Source organism: Manihot esculenta, chromosome 8 (assembly GCF_001659605.2).
Source record: "Manihot esculenta cultivar AM560-2 chromosome 8, M.esculenta_v8, whole genome shotgun sequence".
Taxonomy (NCBI): domain Eukaryota; kingdom Viridiplantae; phylum Streptophyta; class Magnoliopsida; order Malpighiales; family Euphorbiaceae; genus Manihot; species Manihot esculenta.
In genome coordinates, this window is record NC_035168.2 from 29,226,359 (window position 1) to 29,242,495 (window position 16,137).

Genomic DNA, 16,137 nt, shown 5'->3' on the forward strand with positions numbered 1-16,137 from the left:
TGACTTTGAAAGTAATTATTAATTTGTGATCTGTTTATTTCTATTACTTCGGTATTCTCTCTATGTACACATGAATTTTAGTTCTTCAATTGCTTTTTTTTCCCTCTTTCTTATTTATTCATGAAATTTAAATTTTGAAAGGGTTCAAATTTTCTTTCCACAGCATATGAAACATTGTTGGAAAATTGGCGTGAAAGGATGGCAATATATCAAAGACTTGAAAAGAAAAAAAATATAAATAATTAAATCCGAAATAGTAGTAATAAAAAAATAAAAATAAAAATAAGTCTAATTAAATTCTTATACTTTTATTTTATTTAAGGGTTAATTTATGGATTAAATAAGTTCAATTTAAAAATTTAAATTAATTAAATCTTTATATTTTTATTAAGAGTCAAATAAATTATAATTTAATATAATATTATTTTTTAATAATAAAATATTATTTTTTATAATTTAAAATATCAAAAATTATAATTAATATTATTAAAAATGTGAAGTGAGTTTAATTTCTAAATATTATTTTATAATATTATTTTCATAGATTTTTCTTCTTCGAACAAAGGTAAGTCGAAGGGAGGTCAGGATGAAGAAACGACCGTGGCTGTGTCCCGACTTTGCCAAGCATTTGAATTAGGAATCGAGTGAATTTATAATAACATTAATAAGATGAATCTAATATCGATCGATAGAGATAGATGAAAATCTTTTATTTTTTATTCTGAATTAAAAAATTTAAAATAAATCACATCGTGCAAGTATATATCTAACATTTTAAATCGTAGACACATAAACAAGGATGACCCTCAATGTGATGGGAGGCATGAGAATTAGAAAATTGATAAGATTTCGTTTAAGCTTATCAAAGGCTTATTGACATTAGGGGTTTCAATCCAATTTTTATCTCATTTTATCCGTTCCTAAAAAGGCTTGCAGCTATAGAAATGTTGTGAAATTAATCCAATTTCTTAACATTTTAGGATAAAGGACCTGAAATTGAGATTAAAATTAAGATTTGGAGGAAGAGAGGGAGAATGGTAGTGAGAGAATTGAAGAGTTGATTTTGAGTTGGTGAGATCGTTGAGAAAAAGGAGATGGAAAAAATAGAAATTTATTGAGAGTAAATTTGAATTTTAAATTTTTTTTTATTTTTTATTTATTTTTAATAAAATAGAAGATAAAAAAATTATTTTGTTAATTAAAAAAAATAAAAATATTTTAATAGTTAAAAGATTAAATAGTAAATTTCTAAAAGAAAAAACCAGCTTTGGTATTTAACGGCCAAACCGAAAAAAGCTAGCTCATTACAAACGCAAGTCCCTCTGCTCTCCTCGCCTCCTCTCCTAGTCCTCGCATAAGAAGTATCGACAACCTTCTCTGACGATCTCCCCGATGCTTCGCTTCTCCCTTATTTTCGCTTAAATAATGTTTCTCCTTCTCCATCGGTTTCTGCAATCTCTTCGTTCCCCTTCCCTCTTTTAGATCATAATCTATTCTGTCCAATTGCTGCTTCGTCCTCTGAGATCCCAATTTCACTGTCAGTTTCTGGTAATTTTCTTCTATTTTCACTTCCTGATTTCATTTTTCCCTGGAAATTTTCTCTTTCTTTACCATTTTTGTTTGTACCTGAGAAAATGGTGAAGAAATAGGATATGATTGGTTGAAATATTGTTTTTTGCTCCAAAAACGTGCGGAACTGAGCTCAGCTGACTTTGAACTGTTGTCATTGTACTTGATTTGTTTATTCTTTTATTTTACCTGTTGCTTTAGTAACCAAATGAAGCATTACTGAACATGGAAAGCGTGCATTTTTTTTTATCTTGTTTCTAAGAGATTACTGTGTTTTTCTTTTTGCAGATTCAATTGCTCCTGCAGCTTTATTTGGAAATTTGAAAATCCAATTGGCAGATTTTGTTGTTAAATTTGGAGCTAGTAATTGTCAGGTTAGGAGAATGTCTTCTGTATCTCATTCTCCAGCTGCACTCACTGGAACTTCAGCTTCGGATCTTCTTCGGAGCTCCAGTAATGGAGTTAGTGGCATCCCTTTGAGTACCCTGGGGAAAGCAAGATTCAGCTCAAAAACGAGGGATTTTTCAGTGATTGCCAAGATTAGGAAAGTGAAGAAGCATGAATATCCTTGGCCTGACAATCCAGATCCAAATGTGAAGGGCGGAGTCCTCACTCATCTTTCACCTTTGAAGCCTTTAAAAGACAAGCCAAAACCTGTTACTTTGGATTTTGAGAAACCACTTGTTGATTTAGAGAAGAAGATAATTGATGTAATTCACTTCGTGCTTGGGGAATTTGAATGTTTGGTTGTGAGATTCATCTCTGGTTCCTTAACTACTGTTTTTTATTTGCTGCAGGTCCAGAAGATGGCAAATGAAACTGGCTTAGACTTCACTGATCAGATTAAATCACTAGAAAATAAATATAAACAGGTTTGATTATTTACAGGCTCAACAAATAGTGATGTAAAATCAGTTGAGATATAAAATTAAGAAGTTCTATTTGCTACATTTGTTGACTGAATTAATACCTCAAATTACAAGCTCCTACATTTTTTTTAACCTTAATTTGCTTTTATGTTAACATTAACATTAATTAGAGTTAAGCATGAAAGAAGGCAAATATAGCAGTTTAACCTTTCTGGTATGGACGTTTGGAATATGCACTTACTGCTCTTGCTAGTCATTATTTTATTTATTTATCTTTTCTAATGCAACTTGGATTTCTCCATGTTTAAAACCCTATGCTAGCATAATTATCCAGAAATCTATAAATATTTCCAGGTATTGAGTGGTAGGTTGCTTGTAATATCAATTGCTATTTGAAACTAGTAGTATTGTGCCTAGGTAGGAATTGGGACTTTTTTCTCACCAAGGGGTTTAAGGTATTTGTCTCTATAGGTGACTACTTTATGTTGGATGAACAAGTAGGTAAATTTTAATGATAATGAATCTGGGGCAAGTTCAGTATGAAAATTTTAAATTTTAGATTCTTGATATTCATAATGCTTATATAGTTCAAAGAGGGAGATAGCTATTGTTGACTTATTTACTGATCCTAGCTGATTCTAGGGATATGATTTGATTTGATTAGGATCCTTAATTATCTCTGTAGTTATTATTTGATTATTTGCTTTCTGTTTAGATATAATTCTTTGTGTATAAATAGTCATGTAGACCAATTGTAAAGATTAAGAGTGAAATACAAGAATACTCTAAATTTTCCCAAAATTCTTCATGGTATCTGAGCTACCTTGGGTCAGAAAAATTATGCAGAGCAAGTGGACCTGCGAGGAAAGGGCTACCCGTATGAGACGAGGTGGAGCCGCCCGAGGTACTAGCAAACCACAATACTCAAGGGTCCGGTCCTGGTTTAGCAATTGTATTCGATTCAATTGCAACGAAGACGTTACAAATTTAGCAGGGGAGAATGTAACATCCAGCTGCTTAGATTGGATGTGGGAGACGTTTGGATTGGATGTCGGAGACGTCCCATATCGGTGGATTACGGTATTTTCAAATTGTATATAATAGTTAGTACGAAACTACTAAATAACTTGGGTTAACCATTTTGGACCAAGTGGAAAGTGGGTCTAAAAGTACAGAGCCTTTTCCTGAATTTAGGGCTCAAATTCAATTTTTTCTCTTTAGGGTTTCAAAACCGTAGATCTACCTTTTTGGTACTAACCCATCTAGGAGCCTTTTCTCCTCTCACCGCTGGCACCGGGAGAATCTTCGGACTATCGCCGGTTGATCGCCCAGCTCTGCGCCTCCCTTTCCCAGTGCGTGACCCATCGCTTCCCGACACATGACCCATCGCCTGATGCTGCTTTGCCGCTCCGATCACTCAGGCGACGATTCCGACCATCTTTCCAGCCTTCCCGTACTGCTACCCTGTCTTTTGGTGAATCAATTGGACTCTCTTGTGTGTACAACCTTGGATACCTCCTATTTTGTCACAGTTTATAAACTTTTACCATGGCAGAAGGTAATACTTCCTCTCTTAATAATATTCCATAGATTATCGATTCTGGTGCGAATAGACACATGACAGGCTCTTGTAACGGCGTCCTCAATTATTTTCCTTCTCTAGCCAAAGATAGTGTCAGAATTGCTGATGACTCTTTTACTCCCATATCGGAACAGGTTCTGTTATTTGCACATCCAACATTAAATTATCATATGTCCTCCATATTCCCCACTTTCCTGTCAACCTTTTATCTGTCAGTGCTATCACCAATGTCCTTAACTGTAAAATTGAATTCTTTCCTAATCATTGTGTTATTCAGGATCTTTGCACAGGGAAGAGGATTGGTAATGGTAGGCTGTATGATGGCTTATACATGTTGAAGGGTGATCCAAGTTCTTCGATATCTCAAGCCTGTTTTGGAGGAAATAAGGATGTCAATTAGGAAATAATACAGTTGCACAGGCGGTTAGGGCATCCATCATTTTTTGTCTTAGAAAAACTTTATCCTAATTTGTTTGCTAGAACTCAGTTTGGTTCTCTATTTTGTGATACTTGTGAGTATGCTAAACACACTAGGACATCCTATCCTTTGAGTCATAATAAAAGTCAAATTCCTTTTGCGACTATTCATTCTGATGTTTGGGGGTCTACTCAAACCGTCTCCCTGTCTGGTAATTGATGGTTTGTTACCTTTATTGATTATTGCACTCGAATGACTTGGGTCTATTTGATTAAAGCTAAAAGCGATGTCTTTTATTGTTTTCAATCCTTTCATAAGATTATTTGTACTCAATTTGATACTAAGGTGAAAATATTGAGAACTGACAATGGAAGATAATATATGGATAGTAGATTTTCTGCTTATTTGGAGAGTAATGGGATAGTACACCAGACTAGTTGTCCTTATACTAGTGCTCAAAATGGCGTTGCTGAGAGGAAAAATAGGCATCTATTCGAGGTAGCTCGATCTTTTATGTTCACTATGAATCTACCCAAAGCATATTGGGGAGATGCAATCATTGTATCTGCTTATCTTATCAACAGAATGCCTCTCAAGACCCTTGACTTTATGAGTCCTTTAGTGATTCTACAAGGTAAGAATTCATACGTTGTTCCACCAAAAGTATTTGGGTGTGTTTACTTTGTCTATACTAGGACGATAGAGAAATTGGATCCCAAGACCCTTAAATGTGTGTTTGTTGGGTATTCTCCGACACAGGAAGGATACAAGTGTTATAACCCTCCCTCTACGAAATACTTAGTCAGTATGGATGTTACCTTCCGAGAAACTGAACCCTACTTCAGTACCACCCATTCACCTCTTCAGGGGGAGAATAATGAGCAAGAAGAGGTGATCCCGAATTCTGTGATTTTGAATGATATAGTTCAACTAGAGAGTTTGAGTTCTAGTAGACAGAGGGAGATGTCCAATCCAGAAGAGAGAATTGGTCGTTTGGACAAGCCAGATTTGAGAAGGTATTCGAAGAGAGACAAGGCAGAAGAAGCCATTATGCAGTCTACTCAGAGTCAAGAATCTTCTTCCGGTGAGTTACCCAATCAAGAATCTTCTTCTGGTGAGTTACTCAATCAACAATCTTCTTCTGGTGAGTTACCCACAACTCTTGAATGCTCTAATGACTTAGATAAACCTATTGCACAAAGAAAAGGGGTCAAATCTTGTACTAAACACCCTATTTCTAACTTTATTTCTTATGAATCCTTGTCTCCTTCCTATAGAGCCTTTGTCTTGTCTATTTCCTCTGTGTCTATTCCACAGGATTGGAAGAAAGCTCTTGCAGATCCTAAATGGAAGGGAGCAATGATTGAAGAGATGAAAGCACTGGCTAAAAATGAGACCTGGGAGCTTGTCACTCTCCCACCTGGAAAGAAACTCTTTGGTTGTAAATGGGTGTTTACAGTGAAACACAAAACTGATGGCACAATTGAACGGTTTAAGACCAGATTGGTTGCTAAAGGATTCACCCAAACTTATGGAGTGGATTACCAAGAGACATTTGCCCTAGTTGCAAAAATGAACTTAATTAGAGTTCTGTTATCTTGCGCAGCCAACTTGGACTGGGACTTGCAACAGTTTGATGTGAAGAATGCTTTTCTTCATGGAGATTTAGAGGAAGAAGTGTTCATGGAAATTACTTCTGGGTTCGCTGATGAGAAGACACAAGGAAATGTGTGCAGGTTAAAAAAGGCTTTGTATGGGCTAAAACAATCTCCCAGAGCTTGGTTCGACAGGTTTAGCAGAGCCATGATGTCCTTTGGTTACCAACAAAGCAATGTTGATCACACTCTGTTTATCAAACATCACAAGGGTAAGATCACCCTTCTTATTGTGTATGTTGATGATATAGTGGTGACAAGTGATGACAAAGAGGAAATGGCTCAACTAAAGAGGTTGTTGACTCAGGAATTTGAAGTCAAAGATCTAGGAAAATTGCAATATTTCTTATGTATCGAGGTGGCTAGATCAGAAAAATGAATTTTCATCTCCCAAAAAAAATACATTCTAGATCTTTTGGAAGAAACTGGTATGATGGGGTGTAAACCAGCAGAATCTTCCATTGAAAGTAATTACAAGCTGGAAGCAAGAACTGGTGAGTCCGTGGATATTGGAAGATACCAGAGATTGGTAAGAAGGTTGATTTATCTCTCACACACTCGACCGGATATAACCTATGTTGTTAGCATAGTCAGCCAATTCATGCATGACCCTCGCGAGACTCATATGCAGACTGTACTTCGAATCTTGAAATACCTAAAGTCTGCGCTAGGAAAAGGGCTTCTTTACTCCAAACATGGTCACCTCCAAGCTGAAGCTTTTACAGATGCAGATTGGGCAGGATCTCTCGATGACAGGAGATCCACCTTTGGCTACTGCACAGTTGTGGGAGGGAACCTTGTTACTTGGAGGAGCAAAAAACAAAATGTTGTTGCTCGGTCAAGTGTTGAAGCAGAATACAGAACAATGGCCCAAGGTGTATGTGAACTCTTATGGTTGCAAAAGTTATTGAGGGAGTTGAGGTTGCTCGAGAAAGACAAGATAACTTTGTATTGTGACAATAAAGCTGCTATAAGTATAACACAAAATCCAGTCCAACATGACCGGACGAAGCACATTGAAATTGATCGGCACTTCATTAAAGAAAAATTAACAGACGGTGTCTTGAGTTTAGTTCATATGACTTCTACTGGGCAACTTGCGGATGTGTTTACTAAAGGGCTCAACAACAAAATCTACCATAGTCTGATTTGTAAGTTGGGCATGTGCTATATCTTTGCACCAACTTGAGGGGAGTGTTGACTTATTTACTGATCCTAGCTGATTCTAGGGATATAATTTGATTTGATTAAGATCCTTAATTATCTTTGTAATTATTATTTAATTAATTGGTTCCTGTTTAGATATAATTCTTTGTGTATAAATAGTCATATAGACCAATTGTAAAGATTAAGAATGAAATATAAGAATACTCTAAATTTTCCCAAAATTCTTCATCTATCATTGAAGAACAGCAGTTAACACATCTTTTGCCTGAAAAATATGCACGATTAGGAAGTGGCACAGAAAATACAGAACAATCAAAGTGATGCACATTATTATTCCATTTCTACGGTAGATAATTTTAAGTGGAATAAGGGACAATTAATCATGTTTTTTTGTTGTTTGACATCAAAATTTTAAGGCCTCAATTCCATAGTGATGAATATTTGTCTAGTAGGTTTAGGTACATATAATGAGATTCAGAATTTTGGAAGTCATTATTATTGAGTACTGGTTGCTGGAGTATTTTCATGACCTCCACTTTTTCTTCTGTTTTAAATTACAGGCCCTAAAGGATTTGTATAAACATTTGACCCCTATACAACGTGTGAATATAGCACGACACCCAAACAGGCCGACTTTCCTTGACCATGTATTCAGTATTACTGACAAGGTATGGTGAATAATCTCTTTAACCTCTAGATTTTCTTTGTTGAGCTCTTTTGCCTTCATGTTGGTGTATATTTGGAACTTATCTTAGTGAATGTCTCTGTATCCTGATGTACACAGTTTGTGGAGCTTCATGGAGATCGAGCAGGATATGATGATCCTGCTATTGTTACTGGTATTGGAACCATAGATGGTAGAAGATACATGTTCATGGGACACCAGAAAGGTAGAAACACGAAAGAGAACATTATGCGAAATTTTGGGATGCCTACACCCCATGGGTATGTTCAGTTAATTGTACAGTTCTTTACCTACCATGAAAAGGATACTGATTTCTGTTCAACTTGTTATGCTGTCAACCTGAACAGTAAATGTTTGGCACCTGAGCTGAACTGATAAAATTTTGACTTTGAACAGCTATCGAAAGGCCCTACGGATGATGTATTATGCAGACCATCATGGGTTTCCTATAATTACTTTTATTGATACACCTGGGGCATTTGCGGACCTTAAATCTGAAGAATTAGGCCAGGTAATGGACAATTGAAACGTGAAGCTTCTGTGGTTTTTGTTTTTCATTTTTGGTAATTTAAAATTTAGTTCCAAGGTATGACAAAACACAAAGTTTAAACTTTAAACCCTCTTTTTTTTTTTTTTAATTAGAAATAAGCTAGTCCTTGAGGTATTTTCTGTTAAAAGAGTAGCATTTTTATTAAAATTTACTATTAGTCAACCATAAATCGCATTTAATCCAAATTAGAGGGCCAAATTGTTACAAATATTAAAATTACATAGATTAAATTGTAACAAAAAGTGAAATTTGATTAACTAAACCATTCCATCTTGCACCCACTAATGGTGAACTTCGACTAAAGGACTAAAAACGTGTCTTGGGCAATAACTTGTTTCTCATTTGAAAAAAAGAGGGACTAAACTGCGGTTTTTATCATACTCCGGGCACTAAACTGTAAATTACCTTTTCTTTTTAACTGCTAAGTGCTAACTCAATTAATCCCTTTGCTATTCATATTAACAGGGTGAAGCTATTGCCCATAATTTGAGAACAATGTTTGGTCTAAAGGTACCAATTGTTTCTATAGTTATTGGGGAAGGTGGCTCTGGCGGTGCTCTGGCTATCGGCTGTGCTAATAAATTGTTGATGCTTGAAAATGCAGTTTTCTATGTTGCCAGGTAATTTGAGTTTTACCTCACTCCAATCCATCACCTGTTCTCCTTATTTATAAGGACATACACACACAGTAAGCTTGTTAAGTTTGTGAATATCTTGCATTCCTTGTAACAATGTCTGCTGACCTGCACCTCCCCTCCAAATTTTTTCTTTTCATCTTATAGTCCTGAAGCATGTGCTGCGATTTTATGGAAGACTGCTAAAGCTTCGCCTAAGGTTTATTTAGCCTCCTCCACACTTTTGGCATTGTCAGTTTGAGGAATCTTAATTGATTATAGAAGAGTGAACTGTATTTCCTATGCAGGCTGCTGAAAAGTTGAAGATTACTGCTACTGAGTTGTGCAAGTTGCAAATTGCAGATGGTGTCATCCCTGTAATGATCTCCTTTACTGTCATATCTTCATCACATTTTTCGTCCCTTCTTCTTTCTTCTTTATATTTTTATTTGTTATGCTTTTCTAATTTAAGTCTTTTGGATTCCATGATGAATGCACATTCTCCAAATAATAACTAGAGAAGAAATTGGTTTCTGGGTATTATTGTGAAGATTAAACTCTAATTCAAATTCAGTTACTGAGTTGCCTTTTTTGCACGTGCTGCTTCATTTTTTACTTTCAGATATTTAAGTTAGTTTCCTTGGAATCTGAAAGTTTTTTGTTCAATTTTAACAGGAGCCACTTGGTGGTGCACATGCAGATCCATCATGGACATCACAACAGATAAAGAATGCAATTAATGAAACTATGGATGTGAGTGTCCCATATGCTGGTTTTTCTTTAACAATCGAATTTGTTTAATCATGTTCTAATACCAATCCTGCATACATGTAGCCTGATTCTGAGTAAAATTGAGATAAAAAAGTTTCATATAGTTAACTCAAGGTAGATTAGGATTAAGGCTTGAGGCTTCGTTGAGTTGCATTCTGTTTTATCTTAATATTAATCCCCGAGTTTTGTACAGGAGCTCAGGAAGATGGACACACAAGAGCTACTAAAACATCGAATGCTTAAGTTCCGAAAAATAGGTGGGTTTCAAGAGGGAATCCCAATTGATCCTAAAAGAAAGATCAACATGAAAAAGAAAGAAGGACCTGTTGCAGGAAAGACTCCAGTGCCAGGGTTGAAGGATGAGGTTGAAAAGCTGAAACGGCAAATTTCAAAAGCCAAGAAATCATCCAGAAAGTCTTCAGAGTTAGCTTTGAATAAGATGATTGCAAAGCTGAAAAGGGAGGTTGATTTTGAATTTGCTGAAGCTGTTAAAGCCATGGGGTATAAGGAAAGGTTTGAGATCTTGAGGGAAGAGTTTTTGAAAGAAAAATCAGAGGACCAACTTGTGCACCCTGTCCTAATGGACAAGATTGAAAAACTTAAGAATGAATTTACTCAGAACCTGTCAGCAGCTCCTAATTTTGCAAGTCTAAAGTATAAACTTGATATGTTGGAGGAGCTTTCTAAAGCCAAGAACATCTCAGAAAAGAACATCAAAGGTGTGAAATTGAAGCAGGATATTAATAAGAAACTTAAAGAAGTTATGGATCGGCCTGATATGAAGGAGAAGATAGAAGCATTAGAGGCTGAAGTCCAAAAGGTAGGAGCTTCTAATGAAGGCGAATTAGATGAAGAGACAAAGGAGAGAATTGTCAAGATGAGGAAAGAGATAAAGATGGAAGTGGCAAATGTTCTCAAGTCCATGGGTTTGGATGTTGAGATTGTGAGTTCAAAAGCAAAAGAACTTGGTGAGCAGACTCCATTCCTAGACTTCAAGTCTAAGGTGGAAAGTTTGAAGGAACAAACTAACAAGAAAATTGAAGATCTAATAAATTCATCAGATCTTAAAAACATGATTGAGTTGCTGAAGCTTGAGATAGCAAAGGCAGGAAAGAAACCTGATGTGGCCACAAAAAATAAAATTGAGTCTTTAGAACAACAAATAAAGCAAAGGCTCTCTGCAGCTATTAACTCATCGGAGTTGAAGGAGAAGCATGAAGAACTGAAGGTAGAGATATCAGAAGCCGTAGAATTTTTTGAAGGATCAGATGCAAGTCTGAAAAATGATGACTCAAAGGAGGGGAGTTCCAAACACCATGGATCAAGAGTAGAAATTAATATGGGTGCAAACCAAAGCTTTGCTTAGAGTGAGTTTGTTTCTTGTTATTTTTATTATTTCTATTATTTCTTCCCTGATTGATTAAGACCATACACCATTCTGTTCAAATTTTGTTTAAAACTACTAGCCTTTATGAGGATCATAATCTCAGCAGAATCTCTATTCTCTTTCAACTTTCTTGAAGTTGCCGGAGTTATACTGCACATTTATATTTCCTTATTCTCTTTGAATGTCTGAGTTGTTGTTTTGAGCTCACTTAGTAAATAGGGTTAACTACATATGAGGTGTGACTGACTGAATCTATAAATTGCATCCCAGTGCTACCCAATTTTCATATTGGTTGCCATTGTGCAGTTGTTTTGTAGGTACGCTGCCTGTGAGTGCCAGTGAAGGTGTCACAGAAAATTCTGGTCTTTGATTACAGAAGGTAGAACTGCATCAAGTTCTTATAGTCAGATTATGCGTCAGCATTGTTCCTTCACATTGTCACTGAGAAGCCACAAATGTACTGTCGTTGCCTCGAACTAGGTTTTGTTTATATAGGAACATAAAAATCACACAGAATTACATCTTTTTAAGTGAGCTGAAATATTTCCAGTTTGAATTAAGCTTTATTAATTTATCAGTTTCCACATAACTTTTTAATTTACAATGTTTAGGTTTTGTGGTAAAATGTGTTTCTGTTTTCATTTATGGATGACAATTCTGTAAATTGTGTGATGTCATTGGAAACTAATGGACATACTTTCAAACACAAGTCTTTGGTCATTGAATAACTTTTATTTTGGACCAATTCGATTAGAAATCATTGGCATGAGCCTAGTGAGGTTTTGGTGATTTCATGCTGTCGGTTGTAATTCAGCAGTGCTGGTTGCTCTTTGGCTATTAATTATAACAGAAATGGCAATTATGATGCTGTTTGCCATGCCAAGATGGTGGGCGTGCTTGAATGATTTAAGTTTGGCGATTTGCTCAAGTAAAAGAAAGTTTTGAGTAGAAACAATAGATCCTCCAGACCAGCAGGTTGGAGCAAAATAAAAGGAATAGCAGTGCTTGGCGACTGACTTAATTACTTGCAAATCCCCATGAGTTGCCACCTTGAGAAAAAAATTATATAATGAAGTGGTGATATCACATAACTATGAGATAAATCATTATATGGTATAACTATGAGATAAATCATTATACAAAAGTAGATATTTTTCAAAAAATGCCGATTAATTACTGCATTTTCGGGTTCAGTCATCCCAAAACTATACTTATTTAATTGCTTTATTTCTTATTAGTTACATGGCATCACCGCTTCTCTGCATTCAAGCGTCTACGATAACTGGGATGAATCGCCAAGATTCTGCAAGAATGCAGGCTTGTCCAACAACTCCAGCTTCCCCAAAAGGGTGTCCATCTACTGCACTGCCAAAACTCCGATCATAGCACCTACTTTCTCCAAGGTTTGATCGTTTAAATTTGACTTTGGTTCTTTCATAATTAACAACCAAATCTTCAAAAATCAATTTCTTCTCATATTCATAATAACAACAGATACCAGCCATTACAATTCCACATCATTCATACATCAAACATTAATTAAAAAGAAAAGGCTTCAATACAAGAAAGGGATAACAGCTTTTCTACTCCTGGGATAATCTTCTCCAAACTTATCAAGATACCACTTATGGTTTGCAAGTGCCCTAGGAATCAAGTTAGCACATGTGTAGAGGAAAAAACCAAACCCAACACATGACCATGTCATCAAACTCCACCCAAGCCACTCCACAATCTCCCCAAAATAGTTAGGACAGCTCACCAGCTCAAAGCACCCTCCTCTTGGCACCTTGTACCCACCACCCTCTCTCTTTAACCCCACCAAAACCCCATCAGACCATACATTAATCCACATACCCAACAAAAACACCAATACCCCAGCCAAAAATTTCCACCAAAACCACCCATCACTCTGATAATTCTCCTTGTAATGAGACACCCACCTCACTTGCAAGTAAGCGTTCAATAAGTTAAACCCAAAAGCCATTAAGGCCACACTCACCGGAAATCCACTAGCTGGTTTGTTATTCCGCTGAGTGGTACTCAGGTAAAGGCGAAGAGGGTAGAGGCATGTGCGATTGAAATAGTGAATGAGAAAAGGAGACATGAGAATGAGTGCTTTGGAATTTGTGGCGTGCTGGCCAATGGGAAAGAGGAGAAGGGTAAGCCAGAGAGTGGGGCTCTCCATGAGGAACCAAGCCAATGGAGGGAAGATAGTGGGACCCCATCCAGGACGATTATGCTTGCCATATGGGGCTTGGAGGAACCTGAGGGAGATGAAGGTTGGGGGTCCTATGAGGAAGAAAGTGAGGAGGGCGTAATGAAAGAGACTCTGATCTGAGAAAACCATTGATTTTTTCTCTTGGAAATTTGTTGTGATTACCAAAGAAACGGGTTTCAGAAGTAGCAATGAAATGATTGCAGAGATAAACTCTCCAGCACTGTGGGGCAATTTAATTTGGAGAAGGGATGGGAATGTTAACGTTGAAAACAAGAAGAGTGTTTGGAATAGGGAAAAATTAAATCCCATACTTGGAATACGGTATGCCATCCTTGGACACCCCGTGTTGGGAGATTGGACCTTGGATGTAGTTATCGGATCTGACAAAAAGTTTACTTTTATGTATCATTGAATATTAAATAAAGAAAAAAAAAGAAAGAAAAAAACATTAAATAAAGAAATCCAAGCACAAGAATAATAATTTACATTCAAATCTAATAAATCTTAACTTAATATTTTGTAATTTTGAAATATTAATAATTATTCATTATTTCTATGTTATTTTTATTTTATTTAATAAAATAGTAAATAATTTTAATATTAAAAAATCTAAAATAATTTTTAAATAATACTAACTTTTTTAAAACAAACATCGTGGGTTATTCGTATTTATCACTATATTTGTAATTTATTTTTTATATAAATTTTTATACAATTATAATATTATTATAATATATTAATTTTCAATAATATATTTTAATTTTATTAAGATTAATAAAATAAATATACAAAAATTAAAAAGGTTATTATGGAAACAGATTACCATTCCGTTATCTTATAATATTTTTTAATAAAATTACAATCTAACAATTTAATATTATAACAATTATCTTAATTTTAATATATTTATTAAAAATTGAATTATCATCCACATTAAAAATATTATAATATAATAATTATTTTAATCACCCTTTTCAGAATTATTTAATATTAATTTGGATGTATTAATTTAAGAATTATTAATTATAATCCATTTTAATATTTAATAATATTTATTAAAATTGTATAATATTTTAATATAATCTATAATTAAATTTAAATTTAAAATTTATTATTTTAGTTAATAGTCTAAATTAATATTTAATAATTTCCATTAAAATACTCAATATTTTAATATAATCAATAATCACATTTACACTTTTTATTAGCTTTTAATATTTTTTTACAATTACATAACAGTTGAATCTGTTATTTTAAAATAAAAAATTATAAATTATAAATTAATTATTAAAGTACATTTGAAATAAATTAATAACTAATAAAGACAATAATTAAATAAATAATATATATTTTATTTTAAATTTAATAAATAACAAAAAGTTCAATTCTTACTTATATTAAATAGTGTTAAATTTTTATTAGAATTATAAATTTATAATTTTTTAAGAAATTAATCTAACTAATCAATCCAATTAAAGTTTGTTAAGTAATAATTTTTAACCAATTAAAATAAAGAAAAAATTTATAATTAAGGAATCTATCTATGCGCATTTTAGACATTCCATTTATTCCCCACCTTTTCCATTTATATATAGTATTGAATTGTAGAAGTATAGATTTTATTAAATTAATTTAAAATAAAAATTAAGGTTTTAATTTAAAAAAATTAAAGTATATTTGGTTAGTATTCGATTCAAATTAAAAAAAATCGATCGAATCGAATTAATTTAAAATTTTGATTTAATTTTTAATTTTAAAAATTTTGATTATTTCGGTTCGGTTTGAGTTTAATAAAAAAAATTAAAAAATCGAATCGAACTGATTAGTGATAATAGTATATTATTTTCAATAATATAGAGAGATTAGATTAGTTAAATTTTAATAATATAGAGAGATTAGATTAATTAAAATTCAAAATACTAAAATAAAGTATAGAAATAAAAAAATTTATTCAAAGTTGAAATTGAACTAAATTAAAACGAATCAAAATCGATTCAATTCAATTTGTTTTTTGATTAAAAACATTTTGATTCAGTTTTCATAAATATAAAAAATTTTAATTTTTAATTTATTTAATTCGGTTCGATTTTAAATCAAATCCACCGAAACTATTTTTAACCTTTTAAAATTTTATACATAAATTTAATTTAGCTCCAAAATAAATTTCTCTAAACTAAATTTTCTTTTTTTTTTAATTTATCCCAAAAATCATTATGCAGTTCAAGTTTTTTTCTTTATTTTGAAGAATTTTTTAAATTTCTTGATTTATTTAAAAAGAGAAGCTTAATTTCTTTTTTTAGCTAAATCAAGCTTAAATTAAAATTTTAAACTAATTTAAATAAAAAAATTAAAAAGAATTAAACATTTCCAATGAAATTTGAATATCAAGTCTTAGATCTTTGTTATGAAATAGATTTTTTTAGAACAGCATAATATCACAAATAAAAGAGTACTGCCTTGAGATAACTGCCATCAATCTACAAGGAACTCATTCGCTACACAAGAAGGCTATTAGGTTTTATCGGCGTACAAAGAAAGATGAAGAAGTCATAATAAGCCACCATGCCTAGGAAAGCTATATTACAGCAAGGATGAAGGAAGATGGATGAACATCAAATTGTCGATTCTCCATTAGAGGAAACCAAAAGTCTG

At 33.6% G+C, this 16,137-nt stretch overlaps 2 protein-coding genes across 3 annotated transcripts; one reads left to right on the plus strand and one right to left on the minus strand.

Moving 5' to 3' along the window:
- Positions 1-1,288: 1,288 nt before the first annotated feature.
- LOC110620789 (acetyl-coenzyme A carboxylase carboxyl transferase subunit alpha, chloroplastic) lies at positions 1,289-11,976 on the plus strand. Of its 2 annotated transcripts, none has more exons than XM_021764658.2 (12): positions 1,289-1,548; positions 1,858-2,279; positions 2,367-2,441; positions 7,821-7,928; positions 8,045-8,205; positions 8,342-8,456; positions 8,961-9,115; positions 9,278-9,329; positions 9,418-9,486; positions 9,785-9,862; positions 10,074-11,247; positions 11,574-11,976. In XM_021764658.2, exons 2-11 carry the CDS (start codon positions 1,953-1,955, stop codon positions 11,244-11,246), a joined length of 2,313 nt encoding a protein of 770 aa, XP_021620350.1. In that variant the 5' UTR covers positions 1,289-1,548; positions 1,858-1,952; the 3' UTR covers position 11,247; positions 11,574-11,976. The 2 variants fall into 2 exon arrangements, with proteins under 2 accessions (XP_021620350.1, XP_021620351.1); XM_021764659.2 differs by having other exon boundaries at positions 11,538-11,856.
- A 745-nt stretch (positions 11,977-12,721) lies between these two features.
- On the minus strand, positions 12,722-13,786 carry LOC110620461 (steroid 5-alpha-reductase DET2). The gene has a single exon (XM_021764211.2). The coding sequence runs from the start codon at positions 13,612-13,614 to the stop codon at positions 12,823-12,825; it is 792 nt and encodes a 263-aa protein (XP_021619903.2). The 5' UTR covers positions 13,615-13,786; the 3' UTR covers positions 12,722-12,822.
- Positions 13,787-16,137: the final 2,351 nt, after the last annotated feature.

Bases quoted from the DNA above. Each gene is read 5' to 3' on its own strand.
- LOC110620789 (XM_021764658.2), top strand. From the start codon at position 1,953: ATGTCTTCTGTATCTCATTCTCCAGCTGCACTCACTGGAACTTCAGCT. The intron at 9,330-9,417 runs GTTTATTTAGCC...TTTCCTATGCAG, and splicing joins CTGCTAAAGCTTCGCCTAAG to GCTGCTGAAAAGTTGAAGAT. The intron at 9,487-9,784 runs GTAATGATCTCC...CAATTTTAACAG, and splicing joins TTGCAGATGGTGTCATCCCT to GAGCCACTTGGTGGTGCACA.
- LOC110620461 (XM_021764211.2), bottom strand. From the start codon at position 13,614: ATGGTTTTCTCAGATCAGAGTCTCTTTCATTACGCCCTCCTCACTTTC.